We start from the raw sequence: 23,570 nt of genomic DNA, 5'->3' as shown, positions 1-23,570 counted from the left end.
ATAGCACATAGCACTGCTGGTAAACAGGCTGTGTAATACACTTGAGACCCAGGATGCTTTCTTTTAAAAAGGCCTTTTTTTCCAGGGGTGTCTCCCAATTCCTGTTATCTTGACTCCTACAATTCCCCTCAACATTCATCTTTTAGGAACCTGAAGTCCAGGAACCAACAATGATTGAAGGAGTGGGGGGAGGAGTGTTTTCTCCCACAGGAATAGGGATGGGTTTTTTGTTTTGTTTTTTTAATATTTTGACTTAGGAAGGAGGCAAAGAAATTCTCAGAAATTGACTTGGCTCCCACTTGTTAGGGGTAGAGGGAGGTAGAGTTGTGGGATGGGCCACAAAATGTTAGAATCCTATTTTGTCCCAGTTCTCACTGGTAAAAATCCTATACTATGCTTACTTCTCCTTAGTGCCACTCCACTTTTAGTGCCAGTTAGCCTGAAGCTATTAAAGCTTTGCAGTATTGCACATGCCCTTGGGTCTTTTCTGTGGTGATAAAAAAAAATAGATTTCTCTATTTTTGTTTAATGTACCTTGATTGATCATACAAAAGAGTAGCCAGGATCCCTTTTACTCAATAGAAACCTGTGCCTGTGGTTTTAAAAGAAAAGCAGTAATCCCTCTTCTGATGTTCTTGGGGGACAGTCGAGAAGGAGCAGGATTATGGTTCTGTCCACAGGAGAAACAAGATTTTGTTGTTCTTGGGAAATCACTGCTTTACCCTATCATGCAATTTAATCTCAGTGTTCATTTTAGTGACTAAATGGAATCCAGGACCCTTGTGCCAATAAAAGATTTCTCGTAAAAAAGCCAAAAAAAAAAAAGAAGTCTCTTCCCTTTCACCAGCCGAGAGTAAAGTCAGAGAGGCCTGTCTCCAACAGCAGTCAAAGAAAGCAAGCTCAGTAACTGAAACCCAGTGAGTGAGTGACCCAGTCAGAGACCCAGTGAGAGGACATCACCAACTGACAGAACTTTTCTTGTGTTCTTTCTTGTAAATTCTGGTCTCACAAACTGCTTGTCCCCTCAGAGATCTCTTTATCAAATATCTTATTTAATCAACATGTTCATCAATATTCTGTTTTCCTTAGTATATTTTTATTAATTAGTTCATCCCATTCACATTCAGCATCCTAATTACTGTATTTCCCACCATCTTATTATTCCCTTTAGATGCTGCTCTATTCCCTTTCACTCTGATCCTCTGCTTTATGTTATATAGTTTTCACATTCTCAATCCCTTCCCTTTCCTCTCAGTGTAATCATCTCTTTCACCCCCTAATTTTTTGTACATTTCCTATCATACATACATATCATTTCATATCACATTTACATATCATGATATCATCATAATCAGTTTGCTTCCTCATCCTCTTTTTGTTTTCTTTCTCTTTTTATTTAGTCAATTTAGAAATTATTCCTTGGTTACAAGAATCATATTCTTTCCCTCGATCTCCTTCCTCCCCACCCTTCCCTTAGCCGACGTGCAATTACACTGGTTATTACATGTGTCCTTGATCAAAACCTATTTCCATGTTGTTGATGTTTGCACTAGAATGTTCACTCAGAGTCTACATCCCCAGTCATATCCCCTTGACCCATGTATCAAGGAGTTGTTTTTCTTCTGTTTCTACTCCCACAGTTTTCCCTCTGAATGTGGATAGTGTTCTTTCTCATAGATCCCTCTAAGTTGTTCAGGATCACTGCCTTGCCACTAATGGAGAAGTCCATTACATTCACACAGTGGATCAGTCTCTGTGTACAATGTTCTCCTGGTTTTGCTCCTCTTACTCTGCTTCAATTCCTGGAAGTTGTTCCAGTTCACATGGAATCCCTCCAGTTTATTATTCCTTTTAGCACAATAGTATTCCATCACCAACATATACCACAATTTGTTCAGCCATTCCCCAATTGAAGGGCATCCCCTCATTTCCCAATTTTTTGCCACCAGAAAGAGCGCAGCTATGAATATTTTTGTACAAGTCTTTTTCCTCATTATCTCTTTGGGGTACAAACCCAGCAGTGCTATGGCTGGATCAAAGGGCAGACAGTCTTTTAGCACCCTTTGGGCATAGTTCCAGATTGCCCTCCAGAATGGTTGGATCAATTCACAACTCCACCAGCAGTGCATTAATATCCCAATTTTGTCTGCAGTTATTTTAAATGGAAGTGCTCTATCTCTACCTGTAGGATTTTGTCAATAAAATATAGAAATGCTGATAACTTAGGGTTTTTAATATCTTGCAACTTTGATAAAGCTTTTATTTTAACTAGTTTTTTAATGGAATCTTTAGGGCTCTCAAAGTATACCATCATATTGTCTGCATGGTATGATAGTTTTCTTTCCTTGTTGCCTATTCTTATTATTTTAATTTTAAAAAATCTTACTGATATAATATTTCTAACACAATATTGAATAATAGTGATGATAATGTACATTCTTGCTTCACCTTTTATATTTTTAGAAGTTTTCTAGCATAAGTTCTCCATAGCATAAGGTCTCTAGCATAAGAACATAAGTTCTCCAAAATTACAAGATCCAAATTGTCTCCCTCCCTCCCTAGCTACCCCATTCCTGAGATGGTAAAGCAATCTGATCTCCACATTAGTCACTCTTGTGAGAAGATACTATATAAAATTAAAACACAAATAAAATACAGTGATGAAGAGTACAATTGATCTGCATTCAGACTCCAGTGGATTCTCTCAAAGTGGCTAGTATTCTTTTTTTTTTTTAAACCCTTACCTTCCATCTTGGAGTCAATACAGTGTATTGGAATCTTTAGGGCTCTCGAAGTATACCATCATGTTGTCTGCATGGTGTGATAGTTTTGTTTCCTCGTTGCCTATTCTTATTCATTTAATTTAAAAAATCACTGATATAATATTTCTAACACAATATTGAATAATAGTGATGATAATGGACATTCTTGCTTCAACTTTTATATTTTTAGGAAGGTCAATACTGTGTATTGGCTGCTCGAAGGCAGAAGAGTGGTAAGGGGGGTAGGCAATGGGGGTCAAGTGACTTGCCCAGGGTTACATAGCTGGCAAGTGTTTTGAGGCCAGATTTGAACCTAGGACCTCCCATCTCTAGGCTTGGCTCTCAATCCACTGAGTTCCCCAGCTGCCCCCAGGGAGGTGGATAGTATTCTTAGAGAAAGTCGGTGCATCTTTCTTTCTCTCACTTTTTTTTATATCATTCCAACAAAAATAATCATACTTGTGGCTCGTCTATGTAGAATCCTTCTAAGTGTCCTAATAAAGATAAAATTCTTAGGAGTAACATGTATCATCTTTCCATATAGGAATATAAACAGTTTAACCATATTTAGTCCCTTATGATTTCTGTCATGCTTACCTTTTCATGCCTTGAAACGTCTCTATTTCATTAAATAGTCTTTTAAGCCTCCTTTTTCCCCCAAAAAGGTCGTACTCAATTTTTCTGTATAAGTCACTCTTGATTGTAATCCTAGCTCCTTTGCCTTCCAGAATGTCATTTCAAGCTCTCTTCTTTTATTATATGGCAGCTGCTAAATCTTGTGTGATCTTGGCTATGGCTCCAGAATATTGAATTAGTTTCTTTCTGGCTGCTTACTAAATTTTTCCTTGATCCCTGGGAATTCTGGAATTTGGTTTAATATCCTCAGGAATTTTCATTTCAGGATCTACTTTAAGACATGATGGGTAGATTTTTTCAATTTCTATTTTACCCTTTTGATTCTAAGATCTCAGGGTAGTTGTCTTTGAAAAAAAATTTGAAATATGATATTTAGGCTCTTTTTATGTCATGGCTTTCATTTCAGTTCATCCAAAAATTCCAAGATTATGTCTCCTCAGATCTTTTTTCAGGATCAGTTGTTTTTTCACTGACATATTCCAAATTTTATTTTTCCCCTTTCAATTTTGTTTTATTTTTTATTGATATCTCATAGAATCATCAGCTTCCATTTGCTCAATTCTAATTTTTAAGAAATTATTTTCTTCAGTGAGGTTTTGCATATCCTATTCCAGTTTGTCAATACTGTGTTTTAAGTAGTTTTTTCTTCAATAAATTCTGATGACTTTTTTTTTTTACTATTTGGCAGATTCTGGTTTTTAATATATTCTTCTCTTCAATATTTTTTGTGCCTCTCTTACCAAATTGTTAATTTTCTTTTCTTACTTTACCTGTGTCACTCTTTTTTTTTTGCCCAAAATTTTCTTCTACATTTATCTTTCTCTTTTTTTGGGGGGGGGGGTTGACTAGTTTACATTTTTCTTTGAGACTTTGCTTGTATCTATTTTCACATTGCTGAATTCTTCAGTTTATAGCTTGATCTTCCCTGTTATCGGAGTAGCTTTTTATGACCAAGTTCTTTTGTTGTTAATTCATTTTTGCAGCCTATTTTTCGACTTTAAATTTTATGGTAAAGTTGGGTTCTTCTCACCTGTAGGTGGGGGAGGCAGCATCCCAAACTTCAGGGTTTTTTGTGCTACTATTTTCAGAAGCAGTCTTGTGGTCCATAAGTTTTGGGAGCTTCCCAGGTGGGGTGGTCTTTCATCAGTCATCTCTCACTTGGTATATGCTATGGTTTTTACCTAGGAATAGCTCTATTCTCCTGTAGCCACAAGCATTAGAATTCTTTTTGCCCTAGAATAGGGCCCCTGCTCCCCTTCAGCTTTAGCTCCTTCTTTAATCCTTCTCTCTTTTTTCTTGTCCCCACCTGTTTCCTGCTTGAGTTTAATTTACTTCTATACAAAGCTCTGGATGTGTGTGTGTGCTTGACACTTCTTTTTCTGGGTCAGACCAGAGGCTTTCCCCACTTTTTTATGCTTTTTGTATCTCTTCTTCTCCTGTATCCTAGCTATGAGAAACAGCAGGTTCTTCCCCATTTCTTCTCTATGGCAATCCTTCATTCTGCTTTTTCTTTCCTCTTAAAACCAATCAAACACAACAGAATCCTCCCCATGTACTGTCTGTCTTGATTGCTCAGTGGAATTCTTACAGGAGAGTTGTTCCATCTTTTTTATTTCTGTTATGATATAAATCCATCCTTGCCATCTATCTAGTATGAGAGACAGAGCAGTAGGGAGCTAGTAGGCTGAACCATTGCTCTGCTTTGGTCACTGCATCTCTCCCACGTGGGCTAGACCTTCCTCCCAAGAACCCTGAGAAGAGGAGCACTCCTCTGCAAGCTCCCCTGCTTCATCCTGATCTGTGTGGACATCCCTGAGGGTAAGCCTCTCCGAGGAGAAGGAACGGGACATCCTGACCACTATGGACACTGATGGCCGACGTAATAACTGACCAATAGCTGGGTCTGGGTAGTCCAAAAGCCCTAGGTATAGCGGCAAAGCTGCCCAGACCACTGGCTCAGGCCCACTCAGTCCTCTTGAGGGAGCAATCCCAATGGAGGCAGAACCTGAACACTGTCTCTGCCAGCCTGTAGACTTTGCCTCCTCAGCAGCCACAGTTCCTTATAGCCCGGCCTCGCAGAGGATGAGTCCAGCTGACACCAAGAGCTGAGCCAAGCGCAGGAAGAACAAGCCGGGCGGTGGGAGCGGCGGTGGCTGCGGAGGCGGCAAGGCTGGCCGGGCCGTGGCCCAGGCAGAGGTGGAGGCGGCCTTGAAGGGTCCCCAACCCCTGGCATGGCTTCCCTCCAGAGCACTGCAGTAGGCCTGCTCTTGGCCCAGGCCACGATGCCCAACGGGCCCCTGGACAATCCCTCACCCTCTTTCTAAATTAGTTTCTTCCATATTCTCTACTACAAAGAATACTTTTTGACAATTACAGATATCCTCTTTCCATTTAGACATATAAACATTTTGACCTTAATGAGTCCATTCAATTTTCTCTTTTTTATTTACCATTTTGGGCTTCTCTTCTGCCTCATGTTTGGGCATAAATTTTTTTATTTTGGTCTGACTTATTCCTCAGGAATGCTTGGAAATCTGCTATATTATTGAATTTCCATTCTCCCCCTGAAAGAATATACTTAGTTTTGCTGTATAGGTGACTCTGGGTTATAAACACAGATCTTTTGCCTTCCTGAATATCCTATTCCATAACACTCTATCCTTCAGTGTAGAAGCTGCTAGATCCTGTGTAATCCCGATTTCAGTTTCATGGTATTTGAATTTTTTTATGGCTGCTTACAGTATTTTCTTTTTAGCTTGGTGGCTCTTGAATTTATTACATTCTTGGAAATTGTCATTTGAGCATTTCTTTCTAGAAGTGATCTGTGAATTTTTTCAATTTCAATTTTATTTTTGTGTCTGAGGATATCTCACGAGTTTTCTTTGGTAATTTCTGGTAGTGTGACACCCTACACCAAAATAAACTCAGAATGGATGAATGAACTGAATATAAAGAAGGAAACTATAAGCAAATTAGGCAAACACAGAATAGTATACTTGTCAGATCTTTGGGAAAGGAAAGATGTTAAAACAAAGCAAAAGCTAGAAAAAAATCACAAAATGTAAAATCAATCATTTTGATTACATCAAATTAAAAAGCTTTTCTACAAACAAAACTAATGCATCCAAAATTAGAAGTGTAAAGATTAAAATTTGGGGAAGCTGAGGCAGGTAGAAATTAGTTTCTCTCTGCAAGGAGTATTATATTTTTAGAGTTTTATTGAAGATTAAGGATTAAAGAAAATACAGGATAAGAAAGTACGTGTCTAGGCCCGGCCTAGACACCCTCACCTACATTATGAAAAGAGCTGTGTCTGCTTGCAAGCAGAAACAGGAAAGGGCCACAAAAGCCTTTCCAATCAGGTTAAATACTCCTTCTCCATCTCTGCCCAGGTGAGAATTCAGTGACATTACAAAGCATCGTGGGGAAGTGGACCAAGGACCAATTCTTTGGATTGAAGTTCTGTATTCAAGTCCATTTTTACATTTCACCATTTGATTCTAATTGGGAAAGGTTTCCCCAAAAAGGATCATGAAAACATAATCAACTTAAAGATTACAATAATTTGAGAATGAGGAGAGGAACAAAACCAATAACTGCTGGACACATTGACAAAGAGCCAGTTAGGGGGCAGTCCCCTTTCTGGCATGAAAGTATACATAAAAATAAATGTTCAATCAACTACACCCAAAGTTCATTTTTGTGCAGCTTGTGATCTGGAGGCTTCTTCTTTTTTTTTTTTTTAAATATATTTTATTTGATCATTTCCAAGCATTATTCGTTAAAGACATAGATCATTTTCTTTTCCTCCCCCCCACCCCCCATAGCCGACGCGTAAATCCACTGGGCATTAGATGTTTTCTTGATTTGAACCCATTGCTTTGTTGATAGTATTTGCATTAGAGTGTTCATTTAGAGTCTCTCCTCTGTCATGTCCCCTCAACCTCTGTATTCAGGCAGTTGCTTTTCCTCGGTGTTTCCACTCCCATAGTTTATATCCTTTCCTTATGAATGGTGTTTTTTTCTCCTGGATCCCTGCAAGTTGTTCAGGGATATTACACCACCATTTATGGAGAAATCCATTACGTTCGATTATACCACAGTGTATTAGTCTCTGTGTACAATGTTCTCCTGGTTCTGCTCCTCTCGCTCTGCATCACTTCCTGGAGGTTGTTCCAGTCTCCATGGAACTCCTCCACTTTATTATTCCTTTTAGCACAATAGTATTCCATCACCAACATATACCACAGTTTGTTCAGCCATTCCCCAATTGATGGGCATCTCCTCGTTTTCCAGTTTTGGGCCACCACAAAGAGCGCAGCTATGAATATTTTTGTACAAGTCTTTGTGTCCATTATCTCTTTGGGGTACAGACCCAGCAGTGCTATGGCTGGGTCAAAGGGTAGATATTCTTTTGTCGCCCTTTGGGCATAGTTCCAAATTACCCTCCAGAATGGTTGGATCAGTTCACAACTCCACCAGCAATGAATTAATGTCCCTACTTTGCCACACCCCCTCCAGCATTCATTACTTTACTTTGCTATCATGTTAGCCAATCTGCTAGGTGTGAGGTGATACCTCAGAGTTGTTTTGATTTGCATCTCTCTGATTATAAGAGATGTAGAACGCTTCTTCATATGCTTGTTAATAGTTTTGATTTCTTTATCTGAGAACTGCCTATCCATTTCCCTTGCCCATTTGTCAATTGGAGAATGGCTTGATTTTTTGTACAATTGATTTAGCTCATTATAAATATGAGTAATTAAACCTTTGTCAGAGGTTTCTATGAAGATTTTTCCCCAATTTGTTGTTTCCCTTCTGATTTTAGTTACATTGGTTTTGTTTGTACAAAAGCTTTTTAGTTTGATGTAGTCAAAATTATATATTTTACATTTTGTGATTCTTTCTATGTCTTGCTTGGTTTTAAAGCCTTTCCCCTCCCAAAGGTCTGACATGTATACTATTCTGTGTTTACCCAGTTTACTTATGGTTTCCTTCTTTATGTTTAAATCACTCACCCATTTTGAATTTATCTTGGTGTAGTGTGTGAGGTGTCGATCTATTCCTAGTCTCTCCCACACTGTCTTCCAATTTTCCCAGCAGTTTTTATCGAATAGTGGATTTTTGTCCCAAAAGCTGGGATCTTTGGGTTTATCGTATACTGTCTTGCTGAGGTCGCTTTCCCCCAGTCTATTCCACTGATCTTCCTTTCTGTTTCTTAGCCAGTACCAAATTGTTTTGATGACTGCTGCTCTGTAATATAGTTTTAGGTCAGGGACTGCAAGGCCCCCATCATATGTGCTTTTTTTCATTATTTCCCTGGATATCCTTGATCTTTTGTTCTTCCAAATGAACTTTGTTATGTTTTTTTCTAAATCAGTGAAGAAGTATTTTGGTAGTTCAATGGGTATGGCACTAAATAGATAAATAAGTTTGGGTAGGATGGTCATTTTTATTATATTGGCTCGTCCTATCCATGAGCAGTTAATGTTTTTCCATTTGCTCAAGTCTAGTTTTAGTTGTGTGGTGAGTGTTTTGTAGTTGTGTTCATATAGTTCCTGTGTTTGTCTTGGGAGGTAGATTCCTAGGGATTTTATTTTTTCTAAGGTGATTTTGAATGGGATTTCTCTTTCTAGTTCTTGCTGCTGAGCTGTGTTGGAGATATATAGAAAAGCTGATGATTTGTGTGGGTTTATTTTGTATCCTGCAACTTTGCTAAAGTTGTTGATTATTTCAATTAGCTTTTTGGTTGAATCTCTAGGATTCTTTAAGTAGACCATCATGTCATCCGCAAAGAGTGATAACTTGGTCTCCTCTTTGCCTATTTTGATGCCTTCAATTCCTTTATCTTCTCTAATTGCTACTGCTAGTGTTTCTAGTACAATGTCAAATAGTAGAGGTGATAATGGGCATCCTTGTTTCACTCCTGATCTTATTGGGAATGCATCTAGTTTATCCCCATTGCAGATGATATTAGCTGTTGGTTTTAGATATATACTGTTTGTTATTTTTAGGAATGACCCTTCTATTCCTATGCTTTCTAGTGTTTTTAATAGGAATGGGTGTTGTATTTTATCAAAGGCTTTTTCTGCATCTATTGAGATAATCATGTGGTTCTTGCTAGTTTGCTTGTTGATGTGGTCAATTATGTGGATGGTTTTCCTAATGTTGAACCAGCCCTGCATCCCTGGTATGAATCCTACTTGATCATGGTGAATGATCCTTCTGATCACTTGCTGGACTCTTTTTGCTAGTATCCTATTTAAGATTTTTGCATCTATATTCATTAGGGAGATTGGCCTATAGTTTTCTTTCTCTGTTTTTGACCTGCCTGGTTTTGGAATCAGTACCATGTTTGTGTCGTAAAAGGAGTTTGGTAGAACTCCCTCTTTGCTTATTATGTCAAATAGTTTGTATAGTATTGGGATTAACTGTTCTCTGAATGTTTGATAGAATTCACAGGTGAATCCATCAGGCCCTGGGGATTTTTTCTTAGGAAAGGCTCTACCTTTCAGTCCAGTGATTTACTTTGAATCAGTCCCCCTTGTCCCCTCCCTTGATGTTTCCCTTTTTAGTCCCTCCCTTTTCCCCCCTACCCCTTTCTTTCCCTCCCTTTTTGTTCTCCCTCTCCCCCTCCCCTCCTTGGTTTTCCCTTCTCCCTACCCTTGTTGGGTAAGATAGAATTCAAGATCCCAATGGATCTGGATGCTTTTCCCTCTCAGAGTTGATTTCCCTGAGATTGAGGTTTAAGTAAACCCCCCCCCTCTTCCTCTCCTTCTTATAGGAGTTTTCTTCCCCTCCCCTTCCCATGTGAATCTTTGTGTGAGAACGATTATTCTATTTGGTCTTTCTTTACCCCCTATTTATACATTACCTTTTCCCCACATGTTGTTCTACATAGATTGATATAAATGTAGTCCTTATAGAAGAGAGTTTGAGTAAAAGAAGAAGATAACATTTTTCCCCTTTCCTTAATATTTACCTTTTCAGGTATTCCTTGCTCTTTGATTTTCGGTATCAAACTTTCCACAGAGCTCTGGTCTTTTCTTTGCAAAAAAGTTGGAAATCTTCTATTTTGTTGAATGCCCATACTTTCCCTTGGAAGTATATAGTCAGTTTTGCTGGGTAGCTGATTCTTGGTTGGAGACCCAGCTCTCTTGCCTTTCTGAAGATCATGTTCCACGCCTTACGATCATTCAGAGTAGAACTTGCAAGGTCTTGTGTGACCCTGATTGGCATTCCTTTATATCTAAATTGTCTTTTTCTGGCTTCCTGTAGGATTTTTTTCTTTAGTTTGATAGCTTTGGAATTTGGCAATTACATTCCTGGGAGTTGTCTTTTGGGGTTTTAGTGTAGAAGGTGTTCTGTGAGCTCTGTCAGTGGCTGTATTGCCCCCTTGTTCTAGAATCTCTGGGCAATTTTATTTGATTATATCTTGTATCACCATGTCCAGTTTGGTGTTTATTTCTGGCTTTTCTGGGAGTCCAATTATTCTTAAATTTTCTCTTCTCCCTCTATTTTCCAGATCTATCACCTTGTCGGTGAGATATTTTATGTTCTCTTCTAATTTCTTGGTGTTTTGGCTTTGCTTTATTAGTTCTTGCTTTAAAGCCTGGTTTTCTTTTACAGTTTGGTCAAACTGGTTTTGTAGATGCGTGAATTTCTTTTGCATTATTTCCCACTTTTCCTCCCAGAAGGCTTCCATCTTTTTGGTCATTTCTGATTCAAATTCTTCATGGGTTTGTGGAGAGTTTCCATTTCCTTTGGAAGATTTTGGAGCATTTTCTTGTATATCTTCTATCTCCTCTGTATTTTGTATTTTGGCTCCATAGAATGTGTCCAAAGTCACCCCTTTCTTCTTATTTTTCTTGGTATTTTGGGGCTTCTGTGCTTCTGTGGAGTTTGCCATCTCTGAATGTGGAGGATTAGCTTTTCTTATCTCTGTCTGGTGTTCAGAGGCTTTATTCCTGGGCAGATTGTCGGTTCTATGAGGTTTCCCTGGGTTAAATTGAGTATGCCTCACTGGAACTGGAGTGGAAGGGTCGGACGAGGAGGCCACACTCTCCCCCGGCTCTCTGGGTCGGGTTGCTTTCCGGAAGTTGCCTTCAGAATAGCTGGCCATGAGGCTGTTTCATTGGCCTGTGGGGGAATGGGCTTCGGCTTCCCAGAGCTCCGAGGGCAGGGACTTTCGCTGAGACTTGGATAGCAGGATCCAGCCCGTGAGGCTGTCTTGCCCGCCCTGAGGGTTGCTGTTGTTTCAGACAAGCCTGCTCTCTGCGGTGGGGAGCTCCGAGGGCAGTGACTTTCACTGGGACTCGGATGGAAGGCCCTGAGGGTTGCTGTTGTTTCGACCCTGCTCTCTGCCGGGGGAGCTCCGAGGGCAGGGACTTTCACTGAGACTTGGATAGCAGGATCCAGCCAGTGAGGCTGTCTTGCCCGCCCTGAGGGTTGCTGTTGTTTCGACCCTGCTCTCTGCCGGGGGGGGCTCCGAGGGCAGTGACTTTCACTGGGACTCGGATAGAAGGCCCTGAGGGTTGTTGTTCCGAGGACCCTGCTCTCTGAGCCCGGCAGGGCTGTGGCTTCCGGGAGCCTTGGACTCTGCGCTCCTACCCCTTAGGTCCATGTGATCTCGGGTTCTGGCTTTTGAGGGGGGCCGTACATTTTGATCTGGGTCCAGGTCCAGGAGGGTTCCCAGGGTCTATGCTGTTAATCGTTTTGAATTTCGGCGCCTTAGGAGCTTATAGTTTGAGATCGGTCGGGAATGGTTTTCCGGAGATCTGAACTTTAGCTTTCTCTAAGCCGCCATCTTAACCGGAAGTTGGAGGCTTCTTCATGGTGTGTTCTCCAATAGTTCAGTTTCTGGATTCAGAGAGGTAGCATCTTCCTTTACCTAAACTTTTTCTCAAGAGGAATTTAAACTTTGTAAATTAAATAATCATATTTTTTACATTCCCCCGTTAAGAGGGTTATTGAAAAATACATGATCACTTAGGGATGCATGGCTGAGGTATGAGGTATATGAATCAATTGGCAAGAGAAATTAAAAAAGATATCAGAAAAATCCAAATAAAAGAAAATACTGTATGAAAATATAGACTATCAAAGTATCTTATATGTGTAAAATTCCAAGTAAAAAGAAAAATAAATCTATAACAGATCCTTGAATAAGGGCGCAATTAAAATGATCTAAGTAATGATACATTTACCCAGTCAGTAGCCAGGACTACAGAAAGTTACCACACTATGAAAGACAGAAAAGGGACCAGATTATAGGAGCCAAGGTTGAGATACTTGGTAGAATGGGGAACAAGGAAGACCAGCCTTTAGCACATGTTAAACAGCCACAACCTCAAACCCCAAACACATTCAAGTCTTCTTTGTCTAGGCTCAAAATTACATCAATCCCACCAGGATTGGTTGGTCTCTTTGACCTTGTGCTTGATTGGCACATGAAGGGAAGCAATAAATTGGGAAACAATCTTCATTACAAAAACCTCTGACAAAGGTTGAATTACCCAAATTTATAAAGAGCTAAACCAATTGTACAGAAAATCAAGCCATTTTCCAATCGATAAACAGGCAAGGGACATGAATAGGCAATTTTCAGTTAAAGAAATCAAAACTATTAATAAGCAAATGAAAAAGTGTTCTAAATCTCTTATAATCAGAGAAATGCAAATCAAAACAACTCTGAGGTATCACCTCACACCTAGCAGATTGGCTAACATGACAGCTATGGAAAGTAATGAATGCTGAAGGGGATGTGGCAAAGTCAGGACATTAATTCATTGCTGATGGAGTTGTGAATTGATCCAACCATTCTGGAGGGCAATTTGGAACTATGCCCAAAGGGTGCTAAAAGACTTTCTGCCCTTTGATCCAGTCAAAGCACTCCTGGGTTTGTACCCCAAAGAGATAAGAGAAAAGACATGTACAAAAATATTTATAGCTGCTCTCTTTGTGGTAGAAAAAATTGGGAAATGAGGGGACTCCCTTCAATTGGGGAATGGCTGAGGAAATTGTGGTATATGTTGGTGATGGGATACTATTGTGCAAAAAGGAATAATAAAGTGGAGGAATTCCATGGAGACTGGAACAACCTCCAGGAAGTGATGCAGAGTGAGAGGAGCAGAACCAGTAGAACATATATCTTTTTCTGATATGGGATTATTTAAGAATTCTATTTCTTCTTCTGTTAGTCTAGGCAATTTATATTTTTGTAAATATTTATCCATACCACCTAGGTTGGTTTATTTATTGCCATATAGTTGGGCAAAGTAGTTTTTAATGATTGCCTTATTTTCCTCTTCATTGGAGGTGAGGTCCCCGTTTTCATCTTTGATGCTGTTAATTTGCCTTTCTTCTATCCTTTTTTAAATTAGATTGACCAGCACTTTGTCAAATTTGTCTATTTTTTTCATAGTACCAGCTTCTAGTCTTGTTTATTAGTTTAATAGTTCTATCACTTTTGATTTTATTAATTTCTCCCTTAATTTTTAGCATCTCTAGTTTGGTTTTCTTCTGGGGGTTTTTAATTAGTTCGCTTTCAAGTTTTTTTATTTGCATTTCCAATTGATTGATCTCTGCTCTCCCTAATTTGTTAATATATGCACTCAAGGATATGAATTTTCCTCTGAGTACTGCTTTGGCTGCATCCCATAAGGTTTGAAAGGATGTCTCACCATTGTCATTTTCCTCAATGAAATTATTGTTTCTATGATTTCTTCTCTAAACCAATTTTGGAGTATCATATTATTTAATTTCCAATTAATTTTTGATTTGGGTCTCCATGTACCCTAACTGATCATTATTTTTATTGCCTTATGATCTGAAAAGGTTGCATTTATTATTTCTGCTTTTCTGCATTTGTATACCATGTTTCTGTGACCTAGTGTATGATCTATCTTTGTGAATGTGCCATGTGGTGCTGAGTGGAAGGTGTATTCCTTTTTGTCCCTATTTATTTTTCTCCATATGTCTATTAACTCTAATTTTTCTAATATTTTATTCACATCTTTTACCTCTTTCTTATTTATTTTTTGGTTTGATTTACTACATTTGATAGTGGTTGTTTCAAGTCTCCCACTAATATGGTTTTACTGTCTATTTCCTCCTTCAATTCTTCTAGTTTTTCCATTAAAAATTTGGGTGCTTTGCTATTTGGTGCATACATGTTGATTAGTGATAATTCCTCATTGTCTAGACTCCCTTTTAACAGAATATATTTACTTTCCCTATGCCTTTTGATCAGGTCTATTTTTGCTTTGGCTTTATCAGATATCATGATTGCAACTCCTGTCTTCTTTCTATCAGTTGAGGCCCAGAAGGTCTTACTCCATCCTTCAATTCTAACCTTGCAAGTATCAACCTGCTTCATATGTGTTTCCTAAAGTCAACATATGATAGGGTTTTGGATTCTAATCCATTCTGCTATTTGTCTATGTTTTATGGGTGAGTTCATCCCATTCACATTCAAAATTATGATTGTCACTTGTGGATTCCCTGGCATTTTGATATCCTCCCTTAATTCTGACCTTTGTTGTTTAGCTATAACCTTTTATACCAGTGATTTACTTTAGATTAGTCCCCCTAGTCCCTTCCCTTGATATGCTTCCCTTTCTAGACCCTCCCTTTTTCTTCCCTTCCCCTCCCATCTCTCCTTCCCTACCTTTTTATTCTCATTCCCCCACCCCTTCTTAATTTCCCCTTCTATCTTACCTTGTTGGATAAGATAAAGTTCAAGATGCCAATGGATCTAAATATTCTAAGCTCTCAGAGATGATTTCACTGAGAGTAAGGTTTAAGTAATACCAGTTAGCACTTTCTTCCTCTCCTCCCTATAGGAAATCCCTTCCCCTCCCCTTTCCATGTGTATCTTTGTGTGAGAAAGATTATTCTATTTAGTTTTTTTCTATTTCTTGAAGTATATCTTAGTACCATCAATGATTCACACCCTCCCTTTTTATTTCTTTCACCCCCTTTTCTCCATATTGTCTTAATGCCCCAATCATTCCCTATGTGTAATTCTTCTAACTACTCTAATGATGCATACAATTTTTGAGTTACACATTACATTTCCCCCACATATTAATATATATAATTTGATATAAATGTAGTTCTTATAGAAGAGAGTTTGAATAAAAGAAAAAGATAACATTTTTCTCCTTTTCCCTTTCCTTCATATTTACCTTCTCAAGTTTTCCTTGCTCTTTGTGTTTGAATGTCGAACTTTCCACAGAGCTCTGGTCTTTTCTTTACAAAAACTTGGAAATCTTCCATTTTGTTGAATGCCCATACTTTCCCCTGGAAGTATATAGTCAGTTTTTATGGATAGCTGATTTTTGGTTGAAGACCCAGCTTTCTTTCCTTTCTGAAATCATGTTCCATGCTTTACGGTCATTCTGAATGGAAATTGCAAGGTCTTGTGTGTCCCTGATTGGCATTCCTTTTTATCTAAGTTGTCTTTTTCTGGCTTCTTGTAAGATTTTTTCTTTTGATTGAAAGCTTTGGAATTTGGCTAACTTTCTAGGAGTTGTCTTTTGGGGATTTAGTGTAGAGGGTGTTCTATGAACTCTTTCAATGCCTGTATTGCCCCCTTATTCTAGAATCTCTGGGCAGTTTTCTTTGATGATATCTTGTATTATGATGTCAAGATTACTATTTATTTATGGCTTTTCTGGTAGGCCAATTATTCTCAGATTGTCTCTCTTTCCTCTATATTCCAGGTCTGTCACCTTGTCAGTGAGATATTTTATGTTCTCTTCTAATTTTTTAGTCTTTTGGTTTTGATTTATTAATTCTTGCTCTTTTGCAAGATCATTGTCTTCCAGTTGCCTGATTCTGATCTTTAAAGCCTGGTTTTCCTTTTCAGTTTGTTCTATCCTGCTATTTGAGGCCTCAAGCCCAAGGACTCCCCTTTCCAGCCTTCTAGTGTTTTGGGAGTTAGTGCTCTCAGGTGAAAGGCTTTGGTGGTTTTAGCTAATTCCCAAGACCTGTAGGTGCCCCTTGCTCACCTCAGGGGATCCCTTCGTGGACTCGGTGACTACAGCACGCTAGTTCTGGGTGCCTGAGATCTGTATTCCCCTTGCCTGCCTGCCGGGGTTTCAGGTGTTAGTACTCTCAGGAGAAGGACCTTATCTTTTTCAGGTCCCCACACCTGGGGCTGCCCATTCATTCCTGGGGTGCCCCTCCCTCTCTTGTTGATTCTGGACACTGCTGACTTTAACTCTGTCTCCAGCTGTTTGGTGGGTGAGGGGAGAGTGTGTGAGCTTTTTGTTCCCTTATATTGTGGAGGTGACAGAATCCCTCCTACCTTCAGAGTTTCGCCTTGTTGTGGGGTCTTTCCATTCTTATGAGGATGGTTGTTTTTTTTTGGGAGGGTTTTTTGCAGTTGTGTTTGTCATTGGGTCTGAGGAGAGGAAGCAAGCTGCATCTACTCTGCAGCCATGCTTACCTGGAAGTCCCTATTGTGATTTAAAGGTATTAATTTCTTCAATATTTTTTTGCCTCCTTTGCCAATGTGTTGACTTTTTTAAAAATAATTTTTATTTGATCATTTCCAAGTATTATTCATTAGAGATAAGATCATTTTCTTTTCCTCCCCCACACCCCATAGCCGAAGCGTGATTCCACTGGGTTTCACATGTGTTCTTGATTCGAACCCATTTCCACGTTGTTGGTATTTGCACTAGGGTGTTCATTTAGAGTCTCTCCTCAGTCATTTCCACTCAGCCCCTGTAGTCAAGCAGTTGCTTTTCATCAGTGTTTTTACTCCCACAATTTATTCTCTGCTTGTGGATAGTGTTTTCTAGATTCCTGCAAGTTGTTCTGGGACATTGCATTGACTCTAATGGAGAAGTCCATTACCTTCGATTGTACCACAGTGTATTAGTCTATGTGTACAATGTTCTCCTGGTATGCTCCTTTTGCTCTGCATCACTTCCTGGAGGTTGTTCCAGTCTCCATGGAATTCCTCCACTTTATTATTCCTTTTAGCACAATAGTATTCCATCACCAACATATACCACAATTTGTTCAGCCATTCCCCAATTGAAGGGCATCCCCTCATTTCCCAATTTTTGGCCACCACAAAGAGTGCAGCTATGAATATTCTTGTACAAGTCTTTTTCCTCATTATCTCTTTGGGGTACAAACCCAGTAGTGCTATGGCTAGATCAGAGGGCAGACAGTCTTCAATCTCCCTTTGGACATAGTTCCACATTGCCCTCCAGAATGGTTGGATCAACTCACAACTCCACCAGCAATGAATTAGTGTCCCTACTTTGCCGCTTCCCCTCCAGCATTCATTACTTTCCATAGCTGTCATGTTAGCCAATCTGCTAGGTGTGAGGTGATACCTCAGAGTTGTTTTGATTTGCATCTCTCTGATTATAAGAGATGTAGAGCACTTTTTCATGTGCTTATTAATAGTTTTGATTTCTTTGGCTGACAACTGCCTGCTCATGTCCCTTGCCCATTTATCAATTGGAGAATGGCTTGATTTTTTGTACAATTGATTTAGCTCTTTGTAAATTTGAGTAATTAAACCTTTGTTAGAGGTTTTTATGAATATTGCTTCCCAATTTGTTGCTTTCCTTCTGATTTTAGTTATATTGGTTTTGTTTGTACAAAAGCTTTTTGGTTTGATGTAGTCAAAATTATTTATTTTACATTTTGTGGCTCTTTCTATGTCTTGCGTGGTTTTAAAGTCTTTTACTTCCCAAAGGTCTGACATGTATACTATTCTGTGTTTGCCTAATTTACTTATAGTTTCCTTTTTAAGTTCAAGTCATTCACCCATTTTGCATTCATCATGGTGTAGGGTGTGAGGTGTTGATCCAAATCTAATCTTTCCCATACTGTCTTCCAATTTTCCCAGCAGTTTTTATCGAATTGTGGATTTTTGACCCCAAAGCCGGGATTTTTGGGTTTATCATATATTGTCTTGCTGAGGTCACTTGCCCCAAGTCTATTCCACTGATCCTCCTGTCTCTTAGCCAGTACCAAATTGTTTTGATGACTGCTGCTTTGTAATATAGTTTGAGATCTGGGACTGCAAGGCCCCCTTCCTTTGTATTTTTTTTTCATTATTTCCTTAGATATCGTTGATCCTCTGTTATTCCAAATGAACTTTGTTATGTTTTTTTCTAAATCAGTAAAGACATTTTTTGGAAGTTCTATGGGTATGGCACTAAATAGATAAAAAGTTTGAGTAAGATGGTCATTTTTACTATATTGGCTCGTCCTACCCATGAGCAGTTAATGCTTTTCCAATTGCTCAAGTCTAGTTTTATTTGTGTGGAGAGTGTTTTGTAGTTGTGTTCATATAGTTCCTGTATTTGTCTCGGGAGATAGATTTCTAGGTATTTTATTTTGTCTAAGGTGATTTTGAATGGGATTTCTCTTTCTAGTTTTTGCTGCTGAGCTGTGTTGAAGATGTATAGAAATGCTGATGACTTATGCGGGTTTATTTTGTATCCTGCAACTTGCTTAGCTTTTTGGTTGATTCTCTAGGATGTGTTGACTTTATTTTTCATGATTTCCTGTATCACTCTCATTACTGCTCCCAAATTTTCTTGGAGCTTCTCTTATTTGATTTCTAAACCTCTTATTGAGCTTCCTCCATTAATTCATTTTTTGGGATTGAGAGCAATCCCTGTTTTTATTGCGAATTTTGGGTTCACCAGCATTGGCTTTGTTTTTTCTGTTACCAAAGTAGCTTTCTCTATTGTGTTTCTTTTTTTTCTGTTATTTGCTCATTTCCACCCCTTTCCTTTTCATTTCAAAAGAGGTAGTTAGCCCTTTGATCCAGCTATAGCACTGCTGGGTTTATACCCCAAAGAGATAAGGAAAAAGACTTGAACAAGAATATTCATAGCTGAGCTCTTTGTGGTGGCAAAAAAAATTGGTAAATGAAGGGATGCCCTCCATTTGGGAATAGTTGAACAAATTGTGGTATATGTTGGAGATGGAATGCTATTGTGCTCAAAGGAATAGTGAACTGGAGGAATTCCCTGTGAACTGGTATGACCTCCAGGATTGATGTAAGAGTGAGGAGAACAGAACCAGGAGAACATTGTACACAGAGACTGATACACTGTGGTACGATCAAATATTATGGACTTCTCTATTACCAGCAATGCAATGATTGAAAACAATTCGGTAGGATTTATGAAAAAAAAACATTATCTATATTCAGAGGAAAAACTGTGGGAGCAGAAGCACAGAAGAAAAACAATTGCTTGACCATATGGGTCAATGGGGATATGATTGGTGATGTAGACTCTAAATTATCACCCTAGTGTAAACATCAATAATATGGAAATAGGTTTTGATCAAGGACACCTGTAAAACCCAGTGGAATTTCACGCTGACTACAGGAGGGAGGGTGTGAGGGATGTGAGGGAAAGAACGTGATTTATGTAACCAGGGAAAAATATTCTAAATTAACTAATTAAATAAAATTTAAAAAAATAAAGAGACTGTTAAACTTGGAATCTGTACCTGTGGTGAATGGAGCGCTGTTCTCAGTTTCAGGTTCTTTGTACAGCTGCCTTCAGAGTATACTCTCTGGGGATCTATCTTCTTTCAGTTCTTCAGATGTGGTATCTTGCAAACAAAGGTGTTTTTGATAGCCTTCTGATCTAAATTCTGGCTTCTGAGTAACCCCAGTCATTTTCCTCCACTTTGAAATGTGACCAGGGAGAGTCTGCTGCTCCCCTGTGGATACAAGCACTCCTGTCTGCTAGCACTCCTCCACCTTGAGATCTCCCCCACAGACTGGGATCTGTTTCTGAATATGAGCAATGCAACAAGAAAATCGCCTGCATTGTAAGCAAAGGGATTCCTGTAATCTCCTTCTGAGCAACTGTCTGATCTCTCACCCCCTTATTGACTGGGGATGAATGCTCCAGAAGCCTTTCCTGTTGCTTCAGTTGTGGGTGAATCCTTTTGGCTTGATGGGGACTGCCCTGGTGCACTGTGCTCTACTTCCACCTCCACCTCTGTACACATCATCTGTCCTGCAGGTCTTTAAAGTCGTTTTGTGCTGGAAAATCATTTGTTTGTCTTTTTTTTGTGACATACTCTTCCAGAATTCATTTTAGGACATTGTATCAGGTTTTTGGGTGCAATTTGATAGAGATCAGATGAGGGATGTGTATCTTCTCCACCATCTTGGCTCTGCCCTTGGCTTCTATTCTTATAAATTTCAATTATTGGAAATAGGAAATAAGACCCTTATCAGAAGAATATGAAGCAAAGATTTTTTCTCTCCAGTTACTCATTTCCCTTCTCATTTTACCTACATTGGTTTTGTTTTGGAGGAAAAACTAAATTTAAGTTGGCAACACGTGGTCCATTTAAACTTGCTGTCCTATCTATCCCTCATGTGAACATGAACTGTCCCTCTAGACGTCCATTAAAATGAAAGAATCAATTTTCCTGATAACTCTCATTTCTTTATATCACCTTTTAGGTAGCTAACTCATATACCCAATTTGGAGTTTACTTTGTTATGTCAAGCAAGATATCAGTCTATCCCTAGTTTCTCCTGGACTAATTTTCAGTATTACAAGCAATTTTTGTCAAGTAATGAGTTCTTGCTCTTGAAACTGGATTAACCTCCTCATTTTACATGTGAAGAAACTAAGGCAAAAACATAGGATATGGCAGGGCCATGATTTGAATACAAGTCTTCTGACTCCCAAGTCCACAATTTTTAATACTGCCAGAAAAAAGGACAGTAGAGGTATCCTCAGTTTTCCTCTGAGGAAGGACTAGAACAGTGACACCTGGAATAATGGTCATGATCATGATAATTTTCACCACAATAACTAGCATTTAGATAGATCTTTAAGGTTTACAAAACATTTTTTCTCATTTGAATAACATTTGTAAGGCTCAGACAATTGGGTATCTTTCCCTTCTGTACAGCAGCAGGGAGCTTCAACTCGAAGACCTTCACCATCAACTTCACCATCACCAACATGTTTTACAAAACCAAGATGGGTCAAAGGGGTTCCAGCACATTCCGTGTTGCTGAATTTGTCCTGCAGCACCTGGTGAGACCCACCCTCCCCTCCCCCTCTTCCTCCTTGCTTCCATGCTGCCTTCCTCATCCCTGGGTATACAGACTTCCTCTAGCCAAGTACTCAGAAGTTCCCTTCTCTCTTTTTGTTTCCAGTTCAAGGTATTGTTTGAAAGAAGCAGCCTTGGCTCTCAGTATTCTGGATGCAGTGTGACCTTGCTGAGGTGAGAATCTTGAAAGCTCAAATAGCAGGGACCATAACATTCCCATTTGACAAAGATCACACACAGGCTGCTTCTTCTTCCCAATAACAATTCCTTCTTTTCCAAGCTGTAAAGGATTAACCCCTCCCCCAACCAACAAGCCATTAGAAATATTGTGGGCACCTTCTACCCTTTCCCTGGTGGAGAAAAACTTCTTTTCCCATAAGTCTTCCAAAGACAAGGTTGTAAATTTAATCGCTTTAACTTTATAACTCCACGTGAAAGAAATAACAAAGGAGGCACAAACAGAGTGCTTAGAAAATAATTGATTAGATCATATCAACATTCACTGTCTCTATAATCATAGGATTATAGAATGGAAGCTTAAAGAGATAGTAAGGCCATAAGGACCACTCTCTTCATTTACAGATGAAATAACGAAGACCCAAGGAGATTCCAGTGACTTTTCCAAGATCATAGATACTGTCAGATCCAGAATTTGAACACACAGTCCCTTTGATTTTAAATCCAGTGGTCTTTCTACTACTCTAAAGAAATTACTGAAAGTAATATGATCCCATACACACTTGTAAACATAGATGTGAGTGAATTTACACAGCACTGCCAATTTCATTGCAGCAGATCAGAGTGCTGAGCTTTCGATCAGGAAGACCTTAGTTCAAATTCTCTCTGAGACTCTTAGCAGCTGTGTGACCCTCAGCAAGTCACATAACTTGTCTTAGTCTCAATTTCTTCATCTTTAAAATGAGAAGGTTGGTTTTGATGTCTTCCAGTGCCCTTTTCAACTCTCAAACTACAATTCTCTCCAAACCATTGTTCAAAGTGGGTCACTTCTTTCAAGTGTGTTTTCTGAATAACTAAATTTCATTAATTAAACCACTGGTGTCAAACTCAAAAGGAAACAGAGGCCACTAAATTGTACATCAACATCCCTGGCTCCTGCATATTGACTCATAAAACTATCCATATTTATATATTTCATCATCAACACTTTAAAATTAGAGAGGAACTACTACACTTTAGTCTTGTTCAGGTGATTTTTCAGGAAGGGCCATGTTTGATATCTCTTGTCTAAATCATCAATTTCTAGGTCTATGAATAATGGGAAAGCAACAGGAGTGGAGGTTATATGTTCTTATCAGGAATTTTTCTCCATCCCTGTCTTGGACAAGAAGAAGATTTACCAAGAGCTGAGTCAACAGACTAATGGAATAACAAGGCTCGGAGGTTATATTCTAGATGAGGAAAGCCTCTATGTGGATGGTGAGTAGCCTAAATTGGGACATATATCTTTATTTCTCTAGGTGGTTCCATTTCCAGAAAACAACCCACCTGCCCCAAAATATTCTTACCTTTTAGACCACCTTCATCTTCATGATTTTTTTCTATCCCTCCTGGTAGGCTGGCCTTCAAAGTGGCGACAAAATATAGAGATATGGGGGTTTACTTCTAAAGATCATAAGTGGCTGGATTTTTCTTAGGCTCCTTAAACAAAGATGTATGCCATCAATCTCCCTCTTGATTGAGGAAGTTCCTTGAATGATAAAGTGCCATTTTACCAACCCTGTGGGCCCCAGAACATCTCTCCAATGCTTCCTTCAATGTTTGCCCAGATACCCTACTGAAAGATTTATGTGTATTCTCTCTCTCTTCCTCCCTCCCTGCTCATCTCTCTCCTCTTCCCTCAACCATTACTTTTCCTTCTCATTTCATTTCTCCTTCATATTTTCTCTCTTTTTTATTCTTCTCTTTTCTCTATTTCCCCTCTCCCCTTGTCTTCACTTCTCTTCTGTCCAATTCTCTTCCATTCTGTTCTCTTCTCCTCTCCTCTCTCCTCCTTTCATATCTGTTTCACTGACTTCTTCCTTCCCTTCTTTTTCTCTTCCCTCCCCTTAATCTCTCCTCTCCTTCCCTCTGAAT

At 39.1% G+C, this 23,570-nt stretch overlaps 1 protein-coding gene across 1 annotated transcript in view; it reads left to right on the top strand.

The window, feature by feature from the left end:
* LOC130458056 (mucin-16-like) overlaps window positions 1–23,570 on the top strand; it is a 52,941-nt gene that overhangs the window by 5,443 nt on the left and 23,928 nt on the right. The window contains exons 2-4 of the mRNA XM_056820963.1: window positions 21,333–21,460; window positions 21,583–21,650; window positions 22,741–22,913. Coding sequence (XP_056676941.1) covers window positions 21,333–21,460; window positions 21,583–21,650; window positions 22,741–22,913 — 369 coding nt within the window. The remainder of the gene's footprint in view (window positions 1–21,332; window positions 21,461–21,582; window positions 21,651–22,740; window positions 22,914–23,570) is intronic.

The sequence above is a fragment of the Monodelphis domestica genome, chromosome 3 (assembly GCF_027887165.1).
Source record: "Monodelphis domestica isolate mMonDom1 chromosome 3, mMonDom1.pri, whole genome shotgun sequence".
Taxonomy (NCBI): Eukaryota; Metazoa; Chordata; class Mammalia; order Didelphimorphia; family Didelphidae; genus Monodelphis; species Monodelphis domestica.
The sequence above is the reverse complement of the archived record's forward strand: the minus strand, read 5'-3'. Positions and strand labels throughout refer to the sequence as shown.